This window comes from Dermochelys coriacea, chromosome 10 (assembly GCF_009764565.3).
Source record: "Dermochelys coriacea isolate rDerCor1 chromosome 10, rDerCor1.pri.v4, whole genome shotgun sequence".
NCBI classification, from domain to species: domain Eukaryota; kingdom Metazoa; phylum Chordata; order Testudines; family Dermochelyidae; genus Dermochelys; species Dermochelys coriacea.
Genome location: NC_050077.1, coordinates 20745055 through 20762032, shown reverse-complemented (window position 1 = coordinate 20762032; position 16978 = coordinate 20745055). Strand labels below are relative to the sequence as shown.

Below are 16978 nucleotides of genomic sequence, written 5' to 3'. Positions count from 1 at the left end.
TGAAAGTAATTGCAAGGCCCAGACAGTTGGCATATAAATGGAGGGGAAAGGGGAACGTGACCATTTTCGCAGGTGAGAACATCTTGGAGGATGGTCCAGTTCTTGGATGTGAATGAGCAGCAGGGCAGTGAAGAGAGAATTAAGAATGGAGTCCTCCCTATGGATGTAAGCCACAAGCCCAGAAAGGGATTGCTTCAGGGACCCAATAAGCAAGATAACAATCAGGTTTTCCAAAGATAACCTGTTCTATATGCTTTCACATATTTAAGAAAGTTACAGCCTGTTGCTTTTTTTTTTTTTTTTTTTTTTTTTTTTTTTTTTGCATAGTGTATTGTCAGTGTGTCCTTCTCAATGTGCCAGAAGCAATACTTCCAACAAGCACATACGGTTCCTTTCATCATCTGATAACAGCACCCCGACTATGTAATTCGGCATGGTAAACTAGCTGAGTCACTGAGATCCAGTAAGAACTCTTTATCAGAAGAAACTTGGCAAATGAGTTTGTCTTATTTAAACTACCAAAATTGCTGAAGAAGTTTTGGTGATTAAGAAGCCATATACACACAAATGAATAACAATCTCATTTCATTAGTACTGAGAATGCAATGTGAGTTGCGTCCCTCATGAGTAAAACTATTTTTAAATGTGTTAGCTTGTCTTTCATGCTACATTATTTCCAACTGATCTTAATGTGTGTCAGTCTCTTAAAATTTGCCTGTCAATTTTTATTATTATTATTCAAAACAGATGCTTACCTAACTGAACAGTTTTAGTAAACTAATCAACTTAAACCCTGTTAAGAGATAGAATTCACTTCAGCAATTTAAATTAATGGATGCAGGCCATGATCCACAATGAAATCCTCTGAGCAGACACAGAATGACCTTTCATCCTGTCCGCCACCGCAACGAATAACCGCACTGACTTTGTGAAATGGCTTAGTCCTGTCAATGTACAAGGCAAGTGCCCTCCTGACGTCCAGAGCTTGTGCTCCTTTTCCAATTTATGAGGCTTCAGAAAGAAAACCGGTAAGTATATGTCTTGGCTGGTATGAAACCGTGAAACTACCTTGGGCAGGAACACTGGGTGCGGCTGCAGTTGGACTTTGTCCTTGTAGAACACCGTATAGGATGGTTCTGAAGTTAGTGTCCAGATCTCAGAGACCTTACAGGCAGATAGTTTTGAGACCAGGAAAGAAACTATCCAGGAGAGGAGGAAAAGGGAGGAGTAAGCCAGAGGCTGAAAGGGAGGACCCATGAGCTGTGACAGCACGAGGTTCAGGTCCCAAAGAGGGACAGGATCCCTCACATGCGAGTAGAGGCGCTCCAGACCTTTCAAAAACAGGACCATCATGTTGTGAATGAAGACTGATCTGCCCTAGAGCAGAGGGTGAAAGGCCGAAATAATGGCAAAGTGGATTTTGATTGATGACAAGGCCAACCCTTTGAGCTTGAGGTGCAGAAGATAGTCCAGGATCGCCTGCAGCAAGGCCTGCTTAGCCTGGATACTCCAGTTCGAGGTCCAGCACATGAACCTCTTCCACTTGGCCAGTTAGGTCGCTCTGGTGGAGGCCTTTTTGCTACCCAACAAGACCTGTTGGATATAGGCCTAGCATTCACGTTCTTCTGCATTTAGCCATGCAGAAGCCATGCTGTGAACACCGACAGGTTCAGATGCAGAAGACTACCATGGTTCTGGGACAGCAGGTCTGGCCAGGGAGGCAGCTGAAGTGGAGCAGCTACTGAAAGGTCCATCAGTGTGCAGAACCAGTGCAGCCAAGGCCATGCAGGGGCTATCAGGATCACCTTTGCTTTGTCCTGTTTGATCTTCATAAGCATGTTGTGGATTAGTGGCACCCGTGGGAAGGCGTACATCAGAGCCCCTGACCACAGGGGCAGAAAGGCATTTCCCCGGAACGAGCAGAACACATGGCATTTCCTATTCTGATGAGACACGAACAGAGTCCCCCACCTCCAGAAGATCACACTGACCACTTCTGGATGGAGCAACCACTCATGGTGAGACGAGAAGGTCCTGCTGAGGTGATCTGCCAAAGGTTTCCTGGCCCCAGGTAGATGCGTGGTTACCAGATGGGACAGTGTGCTGCGCACAGAAGTCCCAAGGTGGGAGAGCTTCTTGGCAAAGGGCTGATAACCTGGTTGCATCCTGCCTTTTGATGTAATACATCACAGTGGTATTCAGTGTCAGAACCTGCACCACCTTGCCCTTCAGGTGGGGCAGGAAAGCTGGCAGGTCAGGCAACCCGCTTTGAGTTCCCTGATGTTTACTTGGAGGGACAGATATCCCACGTTCAGCGGTCTTGCATGCTGAGCTCACTTAGGTGGGCTCTCCAGCCCAGATCTGAGGCATCGGAAACCAGGGTCAGCAACGGGGATCAGGCCACAAAGGGAACTCCCTCCAATTTCGATTCGGGGCTCAACCACAATCCAGGAACAATCGGATGTGAACCAGCACCCTGACTACCCGGTCTAGATAGTGTCTATTAGAGATGACCAACGCCAACCATGCTTGCAGTGGCTGGAGATGGAGCTGGGCATGCCAGACCACGTATGCACATGCAGCCACATGGCCTAACAACCACAGGCAGGTGTGGGCAGTGGTGAGCAGGTAGTTTTTCACATGGGAGATCAGGCCCTGGAACTGCACCTCTGGAAGGAAGGCTCTGGCTCATGTGGAATCAAGAACTACCTCAATGAACTCTATTTGTTGCAGTGGCCTTAAAGTCGATTTCTTTTTACTTATCAACAGGCAGGTCATGGCAGGTGGAATGAATCAGATCGAGGCTCCCCTACATCTGTTCCCAAAATCTGTCCTTGATGAGCCAATCGTCGAGATACCGGTAGACTTGTACCCCTCAACGCCTCAGGTAAATGGCCACTGGCACCATACATTTTGTGAACACCAAAGGGTAGTGCCGTGAACTGGAAAACGGAGGAATTGTCTGTTATCTTGGAAGATGGAAATATGGAAATAAGCATCTTTCAGATCAAGGGTGGCGTACCAGTCTCCCAGATTCAGAGAGGGGATGATGGAAGCCAGAGAGACCATGCGGAACATCATCTTTTCGAGAGACTTGTTGAGGCACCGCAGGTCCAGAATGAGTTTTCAGACACCTTTTGCTTTAGGGATTAGGAAATAACGGGAGTAGAAACCTTTTCCGTTCATGCCCTGAGGGAGCTCCTCCACAGCCCCTAGCTGTATGAGGTTCTTGACCTCTTAAACGGGCAGTTGTGTGTGTCCATGGTCAGGGTCCATGAAGAGAGACAGGGATGGGGGGGTGGAGGGGCAACCAAGAATTACAGTTTGTAGCCCCGAGTTAAATCTCTAGCACCTAACAGTCCAAGGTGACCCGCGACTAGGTCAAATGGTAGGGATGAAGACAATTGAGGAAATAACGAGGCGGATCTGGGAAGTTCACTGGAGCGTCGATCTTGAGCGCACCCTCAAAATCAGTGCTTCTGGCCCCGGTTGCGCAGGGGAGCAGGAGACAAAGGGCGGCAATGACTAAAACTCATGTCTCTATCCCTTTTCCTTGCGGGGCCCTGTCGAGGTTGCCAAGGCCTTGGCAGCAGCCAGAACTGCTTCCTCATCGACTGCGATTTATTCAGAGCCAGTGAGTGAAGGGTAGCCTGACTGTCCTTCAGTCTGTGCAGCCCTGCATCCGTCTGCTCTGCAAAGAGACCATTCCCATCAGAGGAAAGATCCTGGAACAAGGTGTACATTACCTGGCATAGGCCAGTGGTCTGAAGCCAGGAACTGTGCGTCACGACCATCACCGACACGACCACCCTAGTTGCCAAATCAGCCACCCCTCTCTGGGTGGCAGCCTTCCATCAAAGACTACTTGCTAAAGCTCTCCCCTGCCGAAGGATTAGAGCTCATCGATTGCTCATTAGCTCAGCCCTGCCTAAGGGCTAGAGCACACAGATTCATTAGCCCAGCTCTGTCTGAGGGCCTAGGTTCTATTGACTGTTTGGGGTTCCACCTTGTTACAAAGGCTGGGATGAGAACGCCCACTCCGCTAATTCCCTTGACACTAGGACGTGATCCTGGTGATGTAGTGAGCTGCTGTGGCATTCACTGACAACTGCAACACCATTACAGGACTCAATAGGAAGAATCAAATGTTAGCTTAACAGACTACATAACCCCACCAATAAATCCCAACAATATTTCAAAAACACCCTTTCTCACTACCTCTTTCAGCCAGCACAAACCTCAGATCAACCTTCTCTTCCAAACGTGAAAGTCCAAAGGAAAGCAATAGCTGAGGTAAAACATAAAAGTAGCAGGAACTGCCACCCACCTATGGCTCTCAGAAGCAACCTTGGCAAGCATCTCAAAACAGCAGCTCAAAAACAGAAAACAACAATGTACAGCATCCTCAAAGCTCTTGCACACATCCCACTTCAGCAGCACTTATGCTGACAAAATGATCCTCCCCGATAACTTTCTCTAAAATTGTTTTGAAGGAAAAAAATCCCACTCAGTTTTTTATTCACCACAGATTTCATCAATACAATGTGCAGATCTGAAAGGTAGGAGCTACACAATTCATGATGCTTAGAGCCTAACTGAGATGTTTAGAATGCTCAAATGCCTAGGAAGTCTAAAGGTCTGTCCTCCAATGTGTATTTGGGATGCAGGCGCAGGGAGACTTGCTTTGTGGAAAATTGTGAAAGGTGGGTCTGTCAGCATAGCTCCGAGTTCGCCACTCCTTCTTGCAGAAGTGATAGCAACACAGAAGGTGACTTTCATGGAAAGGAGGGAAATAAAGCATGATAGCAACAGTTCAAAGGGTGGTTTCATTAGTATGGTTAGAACTAGGTTCAGATCTCATTGAGGTCTGATGGGTTGGGACAGGTGGGATGGTTCTGAGGAGGCCCAAAACCTAGCAGTTAGAGGGTATGTAAAGAAAGAGTGATCTTCCATGGGAGGGTGGAATGTGCTGTCGCCAAGTGGACTTTCAGAGTGTTGAAAGTGAGACATTCAGGAACAGGATGCAGTCCAAGAGGAAGGGGATCCCCAGTGATTCTGGTGGAACTCTCTTTTGTTGGGCCCAGGAGGCAAAGTGTTTCCACATGGCCTGGTAATAGTGCCTGAGGGATTCCTTCCTGCTGCTGGAGAGGATGGCATGGCTGAAGAACAGGTCCGTTATAAGGCAGATGTCCATCGAAATACCACACACTGAGATGGAGTGCCTGTGGACAGGGACGTCTGATTTCGCTGTTGCACTGTGTCAGCAGATTGGGGAAGGTGGGGATAGGAATTGGTGGACGGGTTGACATATGAAGGATATTGGGAAACCCGAACTGTCTCGGCCAGCAGGGGGCAATCAAAGTGACCATCATTCTGTCTTGTTGGATCTTGTGGATTACTCAAGGGTAGGAGCATAATTGGGAGGAAAGGCATAGTTGATTTGGTCTGATCAGGAGAGCAGGCATACGTTGCCCTGAGACTGGTGGCCAAGACCTTCCCTGGAGCAGTAGAGGATGCATTTGCTGTTTATATGCAAGGTGAAGAGACCTTTTGTTGGAATCCCCCATCAGGTGAAAATGTCGTGTACTATCGAATTGTGAAGTTCCCACTTGTGGTCGATCACAAAATGTCTGCTGACTGAAGCTATGAGCACATTCCGTGTCCTGGGAAGATAGGTTGCAGACAAAAGTATCTGGTCTCACAAAACTCGGTGACTGGGCAACAAAACGGCAGATGAAATTCAATGTTGATAAATGCAAAGTAATGCACACTGAAAAACATAACCCCAACTATACATATAAAATAAGGGGTCTAAATTAGCTGTTACCTCTCAAGAAAGAGATCTTGGAGTTATTGTGGATAATTTTCTGAAAACATCCACTCAATGTGCAGTAAGTGTCAAAATGCTGGGAATCATTAAGAAAGGGATGGATAATAAGATAAAAAAAAATCATATTGCCTCTATATAAATCCCTGGTATGCCCACATCTTGAATACTGTGTCCAGATGTTGTCGCCCCATCTTAAAAAAAATGTATTGGAATTGGAAAAGGTTCAGAAAAGAGCAACAAAAATGATTAGGGGTATGGAACAGCTGCCATATGAGTAGAGATTAATAAAACTGTGACTTTTCAGCTTGGAAAAGAGATGACTAAGCCGGGATATGATAGAGGTCTATAAAATCACTACTGGTATGGAGAAAGTAAATAAGGAAATGTTATTTACTACTTCTCCTAAACAAGGACTAGGCGGTCACCAAATGAAATTAATGGGCAGCAAGTTTAAAATAAACAAAAGGAAGTATTTCATCACAGAACGCACAATCAACCTGTGGAACTCTTTGCCAGAGGATGTTGTGAAGCCAAACTCTATAACAGGGTTCAAAAAAGAACTAGATAAATGCATGGAGGATAGGTCCATTAATGGCTATTAGTCGGGATGGGCAGTAATGGTGTCCCTAGCCTCTGTTTGCGAGAAGCTGGGAATGGGCGACAGGGAATGGATCACTTGATGATTATCTGTTCTGTTCATTCCCTCTGGGGCACCTGGCATTGGCCACTATTGCAACACAGGATACTAGGCTAGATGGACCTTTGGTCTGACCCAGTATGGCTCTTCTAATGTTCTTATGGTGAGTGATGCACCAGTTCCAGAGATTGACTGCTTTTGCGCATAAAGCAGTAGATCTCATGCCCCTGTTTGTTGATGTAGAAAATAGTGGTGGTGTTTTCTGTCATGATGAGAACAAGATGGGAATGGATGAATGGAAGAAAGGATCGGCATACTTGCCTTACAGCTCAGAGTTCCAGGATATTGATGTTCATCCTGGAGTCTCGACGAGACCACATTCCCTGTGTCACGTGATCATCCATGTGTTTTTCCCAGCCTACAAGGGATGCGTAGGTGATGATCATCTTGTCTGGAAAGGGGGAAACCCCTAAGCAAACATAACATGGTTCTGTCCACCACTGAAGGGATGACAGCACCCTATCAGGGAGTGTCCATAAGGTCCATGGGGTGATATTTTGGCGAGTAAACTGTCTGGAGTCACTTCTGGAGGCAGTGAAGGTAGAGTCAAGTAAAGGCAGTCATGTATGTACAAGAAGGCATGTGGCCAAGAAGGCAAGTCCTGGCTGGTACATAATGATTGTTGATAATGAGAATTATGATTTCTCTCATTGCCTGGAACCTGTTCCTTGGTAGGCAGGCCCATGCTGTGCCTGAACTGATGGTGGCCCCTATCAAATCCAGGGATTGCGTGGGGTCTAGGATCAATTTTTCAACATTGATGCTGACTCTGAGGAATGAAAGAAGGATGAATAACACGGAGTTTGAAACTTGGGCTTCGTGCCTGGACCGTGCAACCTAGGAGCCAGACGTCGAGATACGGAAACACCAGGACCCCAAAACGTCTGATATAAGCTACTTTGGTGGAGAGAAAACTTTGGTGAAGACTCTGGAAGCGGTAACTATTTTGAAGGCGAGTACCCTGTATTGGAAATGGTAGGTGCTGACTATGAATCGCAAGAAACATCTGTTGTCCAGATGGATATTGATGTGAAAATAGGTATCCTACATATCAAGAGCAATAAATCACGTCTTTTTCCATGGATGGGATAATAGGTGCCAACTTGAGTTTGTGGATGAGGGGATTGAGATGATGGAGGTCGAAGACCGGTCTCCTTCTAGGTATGAGGAAATAAGTCAAATAGAACCCCGTTCCTTGATATTCTGTGGGAACACGTTCTACAACTTCCCACTGTAGCAAGAATTCACTTCTTGGGTGAGAATGCTGTCATGAGAGAGGTCCCTGAGAAGGGATATGGAGAGGGGTTTTAAAGGAGGTAGCATGATAAATTAGATCGTATAGCCATGGTGAATGATGTTCAGCACCCATTTGTCCGTTGTTACTGGACTCCAAACTTGGGAAAAGAGTACTAAATGATCCCAAAAGGGGGAAGGGTGCTCATGAGGTAGTTGGCAATATGACAGGCTGCCCTCGAGGTTATCTCATAAATCTCTCTTAGTCACAAATTGAAGCTCTGAGGTGGAAACCTGTGAAGGCAGTCCCGGGAGGCAGGATATCTAGGTTTTCTGTCACTTCCTTGGTGACTCCTAAGTAAGGCTACATTTAGTCAGAGGTATTTTTAGAAAAAGTCATGGACAAGCTCCCTGGAAGTGGCTGGCATGTCCCTGAAGCTCCTCGGGGGATAGAAGGCCAGGGGGGCTTCATGCTCTGCCGTACCATGAGCTCCAGCTCTGCAGCTCCCATTGGCCGCAGGAGTGATGCCTGTAGGCAGGTGCAGAGCCTGCTGGCCCCTCCACCTAGGAGATGCAGGGACATGCCCGCTACTTCTGGGGAACCCCCCCACAGGGTAAGCGCGACCCCACACCGCAGTCCTCTGGCCTCAGCACTGAGCCCCGTCCCACAGCGAAACTGCTGCTGCTGCTGGCCCGGGGCTGCCTGGCTCGGGCAGCCCCTGAACCAGCCGCAGCAGTCACTGCAGAAATCATGGAGGTCAGGGAAAGTCACGGAATCCGTGACTTCCATGAGCTACATGGCAGACACGCAGCCTTACTTATAAGGTTCCTGTGGGTAGAATTGCGGGAACTTATAGTGTTGGGTGGGTGGTAGGCGGTAGAATTTACACTTCTGGGTAGCAGAGTAGATACCCAGTGAGCAAAGAGTGGCTCTGGAGTCCTTCAGAGAATGTAGCAATTTATCAGTCTTTTGATTAAATAGATGGGATTCATCGAAGGAGAGCTCTTCAATAGTGTTCTGCACCTCACTAGGGAAGCCAGAGGAGTGAGGCCAAGATTTCCTACACATAACTATGGCTGTAGCCATGGTCCTGGAGGATCTCCATCCACTCCCAATTGGAGTGCTGTTCTGGCTACCAGCTTCCCTTCCTCAGTGAGTGCCGGAAAATGAGTCTGATCCTGTTGTGGAAGGCTATCAGCAAATTTCTCAAATTTGCTGTAATTCAGGAAATCATATTTGTTTAGTTACACCTCATAGTTCATAACCCCAAATTGGAGGCTTGCTGAGGAAAAGACATTACACCACAAAAGATCCAAATGGACGCCTTCCTTGTCAGATGGTGTAGAGCAGAGGTGGCCAACACATGTGGCTCTTCAGAGGTTAATATGCGGCTCCTTGCATAGGCGATGACTCCGAGGCTGGAGCTACATATGCTAACTTTCCATTGTGCTGTGGGGTGCTCTCTGCTCCACCCCCTGCTCTGCTCCAGGTCCTGCCACCACTCCACCCCTTTCCCCAAGACCCCTGCTCCTTCCCCCAAGCCTGCCATGCCCTCGCTCCTCCCCCCTCCCCACCAGAGCCTCCTACACACTGCAAAACAGCTGATTGCGGTGGGTGGGAGGCGCTGATTGGCGGGGCTGCCGGTGGACAGGAGGTGCTCGGGGCTAGAGTGGGGCAGCGGATGGGGGGTTGCTGACATATTACTGTGGCTCTTTGGCAATGTTCATTGCTAAATTCTGGCTCCTTCTCAGGCTCACGTTGGCCACCCCTAGTTTAGAGGGTGCTGTTGTCTGGCTTGTTCCTTGCTTAAACAACCAAGGAGTTTGGAGGGGGGAACTGAGATGAGAAACTCAGACCCCTTAGCCAGAACATAATAGTGTCTTTCTGCGCCTTTGGGGGTAGGTGTACATGTAATACTGTCCTGGCAGGCTCGAAAATGGCATCATTAATAGGCAAAGCAATCTAGTTGGTGCCAAGGAATGGAGGATATCCAGGAGTTTCTGCTGGGTGTCTTGGATTTCCTCTAGGAGAAGGTGGAGTTCCCCACGACTCTGCACAGCAGTTCTTGGAAATACCTGACGTCTTTGGGAGTTGAAGGGGACACTGTAGTCACTGTCTCATCTGGAGAAGAAGAGAGAAATCTCACCAGTTCCGGCAGCACTCTTGGAGCCAGGCTAAGGGTTCCTCCTCCACCCAACTGATCCACGCACCTACTAGAAGGGGCCCACAATGGGGAGGCAGGTGAAGGTTCCCAGTACATCAGCCTTAGGGGTATACTTCCTTACATCCCAACTAGGCCCCAGCATGGGGTCTATAGGTGTAGTTCCCCTGGAGCCAGATTCAGACTCAGTAGCAGGGGGCATGCTCCTCACTGTTTCAGGCTAATGTACTGGCAGGGAGACCCCCAGCTTAGGGGCATAGTCCAGTACCCACATGTGGGTATGGGGAAGGGGAGGATAGAGAAATAAACCCCCAATCTAGCTACACTAATTACTAAAAACTATGATAAAACTATAATAAAACTGGTAAAACTACTATAAAAGTCAAATTCTAAAAGCTATTTACAACTGTGTATTTAAAGATGCATCAGAGACAAGGACACTGAAAGTTCTGACCCGGACCACGTGGCGGTGAGGAGGAACTAGAGACATGGTCAGTCCACCCCACCCTTTATCGTCTCAGATGAAAGCACGAAGCGAGCCAGGATGCATATGCGGACCAGTGGACACTATTTTCAAATTCTCAGACTCCAGGCACATGGTGCGCACGTGTAATGTAATACAATGTATCAATCAATGTAATACAATAGTGACCATCACTCAAAGAAGAACCCTCCAGATTTTAACAACACAGCAATACATAAGGGTAGAATTTGGTCCAGATATTACCCCTATGTTGTTTGCATAATACAAGTACATGAAGAACACTACACATAGAACTTAAGGTTTACCACACCACGATCTGAGCATGCAACCAGCCTGAAAGAATGGAATTCTGTAAAGGAGAAGAAAGGCAGTTTTCTCTTCCTCCATGGAAAACTGCCTCCCATGCAGATGATGCAAAAACCACCCGAAAATCCTATTTCAAAAGGGCGTATCTGCTACTGGGAAGAGACCTGGAAAAGTAGTGTAATGTGCTGAATTGGACAGAAGCAGAGAGAGTTGAGTCAATTTTGGAGTCGGGGAAAGAAAGGAGGATTAGATAGTAACGGAGCATTCTGGAATCTGGGAGTGGAAATATAGCATTGCAATGCAGAGTGGAGACAGACTATGGAGCAAGAGGATTCAGAGAACTGGGAGCTGAGGAACCATAGCTGGGGAGGGAGGCAGAATTCAGAGATTGTGTAGAGGGACGTGGCAAGTACAGCCCAGCAGCTGCTGCAAATGACTGCACCACAACTAAGGTGGGGCAGAGTTTTTCTGGGACTTACCCAGGAAGGACAGTTCTGCTTTAAGTGGGGAGTCGGGGGGGGGGGGAGGAAGGAGGTCAGAAACTGCTGTAAAAACGGTGCTTGGTGGTCAGCTTTGCAGCAATAACTCACCCCCACCCCCACAGGAATGTGACGTCCGAAGGACATAAAGGTATGAAACTGGGAGGGGCAAATCTCTTTGTTCCATGCAGCACAGAAGCCAGCTCCCACCCTCAGTCCCCTAGTGGAGGCGAATGGCAGGCTGGGTTAGGACCTGCAGTGGGCATTATGCTAGTTGCTCCTTTTAAAGGGGGACTGTGAAGGAATTTTTCCCGCACCACCACAACTGGCTTCGGTGGAGTGAAGTTTTTTCGCTTTCCCCACAGCGGGTGCGAAGGAAGACCTTTTCTGGTGAGAAGAAAAGGTGGTAGGCCATATGTCGCAACTTATTTTGTAAGGTTGGGCAGATGTTTGGTGCAGGTACTCCATAGGAAAAGCAGCCAGTGACCAGATAAATGGCCTGGTAAAGGACTTAAAAGGAGGTGGATAAAGGATCAGAACGGGGGAGAGGGTTGGGGACTTCTCTGATTGGTACAGCAGGGAGCTAACCTCCTTCCCCCCCCCACCCTACCAGTTCTCATAGCCCACCTTAACCCTTTTACGAGGGTGGTGGATGGTAAGGTCCAAGCCATGGGTCGGCTGGGGGACCTGGATGGAAAAAGGGGGGCTGGTGGAAGCCCTGGAGAACTGATTTGAACAAACATGGATATGCCTGCACTGCACACTTTATCTGCCAGGTAGTCCCAGACATCTATGTAATAAAGTTGCAGCCTGATTAAAATACGTAACAAGTGTCTCTTGTCCTTCTTGTGGTGTACCCAGACAACGTGAAGGTGAAGCTATGGAACTTCCTACAGATTGTGTTTGTCTCATTTCTATTTTCCTTTTTATCCTGCCCTTTTTTGTTTGAGAAACTCAACACACTGTCTCTAATGCCTTAGCATCTTTTATTTCAATTGCCTAGTATATAACATAATTATTTATATTTATCACTCCACGCCTGAAATACTTTGCCTTTATATTCTTTCCAAAAGACTATCTTATCTTTGAGAAACTGAATTGCCCTAGGAATGTTATAAAGTATTTTCAGAATACATTGACTATAGATGTCTGAGCATTTATAGGTAATACATGTAATCTGCTACTTGAAAACCTGCCAATTATATTTACTCTAGATCTATTGTGCCAACTTTTCAGTATAAAATATTAAGATTAGTAATAAAGATAAAGGACAATTTATGAGTTCTTGGTTCAAATGCCAATTTAATTTTACCATTCTTTTTCAATTTCTGGTAACAAATTCTGCTAAAGACGAGGTAAACAACAAAGAAAGAGACTAGAGGTAATGAGTTATTGACAGATGTATTATTAACCACATTAATCTTTATAAAACAATATGCATTTTATTTTAAGTGACCTTTACCAATGGGAAACACTTCTAAAACTATTATGCTGTGGTATATTTTGAAAATTAGAAAATAAGCAAGCTGTGAAATACAAAAACACACTTACTGGCCCTCTCAAATCAATGAGTTCCTGCCTCATTTGGGATACAAGAGCTTCTTTAGCCATCAAAGCACGGTGTAGTCGCTCATTGAATTCTATAAGCTCCCCATGCATTTCTGCCACCTGAAAGACATACAACCAAAATGTAAGATAGAAGAGAACAAATCTCCTGAGATGAAGACATTTCTCGCTGTATTGAGAAGATCAACAATATAGTTTCATATCAATATAGTTTTACAGTTCCTGTAAAACCCAAAATATGCATTTCCTAATTAATGCATAGTATCGTTAATGCAGTAGTTTGGACAGTAACATTAATGACACAGACAGATAAATGCTGTTACAAAACACAAAAATCTTGGCCTTACTCATACCAGGTTACCTTGGACTTATAATGCAGGTACTGGGATCTACTTTGATCACACAACATTTCAGTTCAAACTTTATATCCTGTATCTGAGAAAGGTGGGTGACAAGTGACCAACAGTATTGTAATTCACTTGATACTGTTGTCAATTTAATTGTTTGGATGAATGTAAAGAGCTCATAAAAGTAAAAGTAATTTAAATTAGAAACAGTGCACACAAGCAATTCATATACAGCTCTGCTCCAGAGCTGTGCCCTGCAATGCTCCTTCTGTCCTATTCAAGCAGAAACTACCAAATTGTCCTAAGTTGTACGATATTCTGTGATAACAAATCGGGCTGAAAGGAAAGGGTATCTGCAGTCTCAGAAACCAAATGACAAAATAACCCAACCTTTTGTTGCTGCATTAACAACAAAAGATGAAAACATAGTAAAACTCAAACTTATGGTGAAAGAGAATATTGACCTCCAGAATTTTGCTTACAGAAAGGTATATTTACATAAAAATATCATTTGTTTAAAAATTGATTTTAAAATAAAACTTTCTAATGGTCTAAATAATTCATGACTGCATTCAATTTTGTAGTAATGTGTAGAACAGTTGTGGGGTTTGTTTGCTGCCATTTACATGACTTATTTTTTCAGAATTGATCTGTATTCTCCTCTTCAAAGGATCAGGGAACCAGCCCCATTGAAGTTAGGATGCCTGGGTAGCTGTTCTAACTTACACGATTGGGAAAATGTCCTTTAAGTCTGTACCACACCACCTGTCCATCTTAGGGGAGAGTGGAGAAGGAGGTGCAGCAGATGCTAGCACAGGAGACACTTCCACCAGCCTTATGTCATCAGAGATTTCTCCTGCAAAAGGCAATTCTCAGCTGGTCATCTCCAACCAGAATCCAGAATTAGGATTGAAAAGACCGGAGAATTCAGCCCATGGTCTTAACATGACCCAGAAGAAATGAACTTGTATGCACTGCTATAAAACAGTATATAATTCTTTAAAGACTTTCTGGGCCATTTTGCTTTGTGAACTGTAATTTTTTGTGAATTTATCTAAAATACTGTGAATCAACTCAAAGCATTTCAGAACACTTTATAGAGATTTTGTTGATTTCTTTGTTTCTTGTGTTATAAGAGAAATACCTAAAAAAGAAAAACATTTTACTGAGATTAAACTTTTACCAAACAATTCTAATTTTCTTTCAAATTGAACTTTTCATTTACAGGCCACTAATTCTAGTACATCAGCTGTTTGGTATCCTATGTAAAATATGCCCACTGCAACCTTTATGCACATGGATCTTTGTCCATCTAGCTGGAAGGAAAGAGGTGTTGCCTTTTTAAGGGCTCCCTTACAGCACGTGGGAATATGGGGAACAGTTTATAGGGATGGACAAGAAGAGCAGGAAGCATTTGGGGCCAAGTTAGGATAAGTCAGTGCACTGCCCTTCCTATTGATCAGAAGAATGTGTGTGTGTGTGTGTGTGTGGGAGGGGGATATTTATGCCCAATCCAGCTCTGTAGAGGCCCTCTTTATCAGGATTGGGCTGGCAGCACCCACCCACGAACTTGGAATAGCAACTGGGTTCACTTTTGATCGGCTGTGGGCATTACACTAGTTGCCCTTTTGCTTGGGAGACTGGAAAGGAATGTTTCCATCGCTGTCACCTCGCCAAAGCGGAGTGGGGTTTTTTGCACTTCCCCACAAGGGGTGGGAGGCAGGCTATGTCACAACTTAATATATAAAACTTACAGTGGATATCCAGTGCGGGTACGTTATAGAAGATATACCATTATTGGACAAAATAGATTGGAAAAGGATTTCATGGAAAGCATCTCTTAAGGAAACTGAGTAAGAGGGTTTGGGGCTCCTACATCTGAAAAATCAGGGAGACAATCCGCTCCTTCCCTCATTGTACAATTGTTGCTAGATACTCCCTGATATTATTGTAGCCTAATTAAAATACATCCATGGCCTCCTCTCTTTCTTCTGGTGCGAACAAAGAGTTGGGCTAAGATCAGTTCTTAGTTTACTCTGTCACCAATGTGCAAACAATTGTGGGAACCTCAGCAAATTGTGAATTATTAAATGGTCACGAAGAATGAACTAACCACTCTCTCTCTTAGTTTTGGTGCTATGGGACGAACTTTAAAATTAACAGAAAATGCAAAAGCGAAGGTTCTCATACTAATGTTAACTCAGTAGAACATACATAGGAATTTTTATCGTTGCTTGTGTGGTTAAATAAGAAGTTCAATACTTAACATTCTTAATTTTAAATTATAGATAACAAAATATGCAAAACTTGTAATATGGTTGAGTTGACACTTCAGTTTTGAACTTTCTGACTTTTTAAACTAGGAAACCTTAACACTGAATTAATATATTTTGTGCACTTAATTGTATATTAGTTGTTTGCTAGTTGTGTGCAATTTTAAGTCATTGCCTTTGTTTCTGTATTCACTGCTTTTCTGTTCTACTTAATCCTATTAGAGGGGCTTACTCCTCAGCCTCATTTGATTTAATAATTAGAGACTTCCTGATTAATTACTCTATTCTGGCTTCTTTTGATAAGATCAAAACATTAAGACTTCCAACACTAACAACTGTGGCATTATGTTTTCATATCCCAACTGTTCACAGAACACAATCTTGATGAAGGCTGTTTAACTTCAAACACTTGCTAGTAAATTAGTAAGCTTATTTTACTCAAAATAAAAGACACTTAAAAACACAATTTCTGCATCTTAACTAAAGCCAGGTCTATACTACAAACATATATCGGTATAGCTACAACACTCAGGCATGTGAAAAATCCACACCCCTGAGCAACATTCTTATACCGACCTAACACCCTATATAGACTGTGCTAGGTCAACAGGAGAGCCAATGCAGCGTTTTAAGTGTAGACCTGCCCTCATACACTGATTAGGCACAAGTGGTGTTAAAAAGTCTACTTCTTCACAAGTGACTACTACAGACATCACTAATAAAACTGCTAATATCTACCACTTTAAATAATGAATTAATGCCATTAATTCTGTACATGTCACCCTGCCATACCTCTACCAATAACTCCATGTCAGGCTGTTTGGTTTGAAATCCACCTCTGTCACAGGTGGCTAAGGGACTATTTCATTTCCTGTTGTTTCTGTTTACAGTTAGAACTTCAGAACAGTCAGTGCTTTGTCTCAAATAAGCTATCTACTTTTTTCTCTTACATATTTCTCTGGCTCCTAAGAGGACTGAAAACTTCTTTGGAATAGCAATAAATGATCCAGGATAATCCAATTACTTAGAAAAATACTCATTGTTTCTCCAGAAGGCATATGAAAGAAAAAGGAGAAAGAAAATCTGACTGACGTATTGATGCATAAAGATTCTCCAAATGCCTCTCAGAGGTACAGGCTTTCAAAGTCTAGTTTTCAAAAGCCGCTTTAACTCTATGCATTTTTAAGGAACACTAATAGCCACTAATATGCAATTAAAACTAAACAATCTGATCAACAGAGATCTTAAAACCACATTCATATTTTAAATAAGCAGATCTTCAACATGTGGTCCTCTATAATTTGACATATTACGTTTCTGTTAAAATCACAGGACTAACACACTTTCATATTAATCCATTAATCAAAGAACCATCTGGAATTACCTGTGGAAATCATAAAACCAAGACTCTGTGATCTGATCCTATGGAATAGCTTTCCAAAACTGTTAATTACCAATAATGTAATTACCTGCAGTATTTTAAAAAGTGGCATTTTTGCAGTCCTTGACTTGACTAATGCAGAAAAAGGTTGATTTTTTAATTTACTGGCTTGTTTATACCCAGCAGAAAAAAAGATGCAAGCTCCCCCTCCCCACATAAC

General features: G+C 44.4%; 1 protein-coding gene across 1 annotated transcript in view; it reads right to left on the bottom strand.

Annotated features, from left to right (window-relative positions):
- SNX29 (sorting nexin 29) overlaps positions 1-16978 on the bottom strand; it is a 477394-nt gene that overhangs the window by 223947 nt on the left and 236469 nt on the right. The window contains 1 exon segment of the mRNA XM_043494140.1: positions 12743-12859. Within this exon segment, the coding sequence (XP_043350075.1) occupies positions 12743-12859 (117 nt within the window).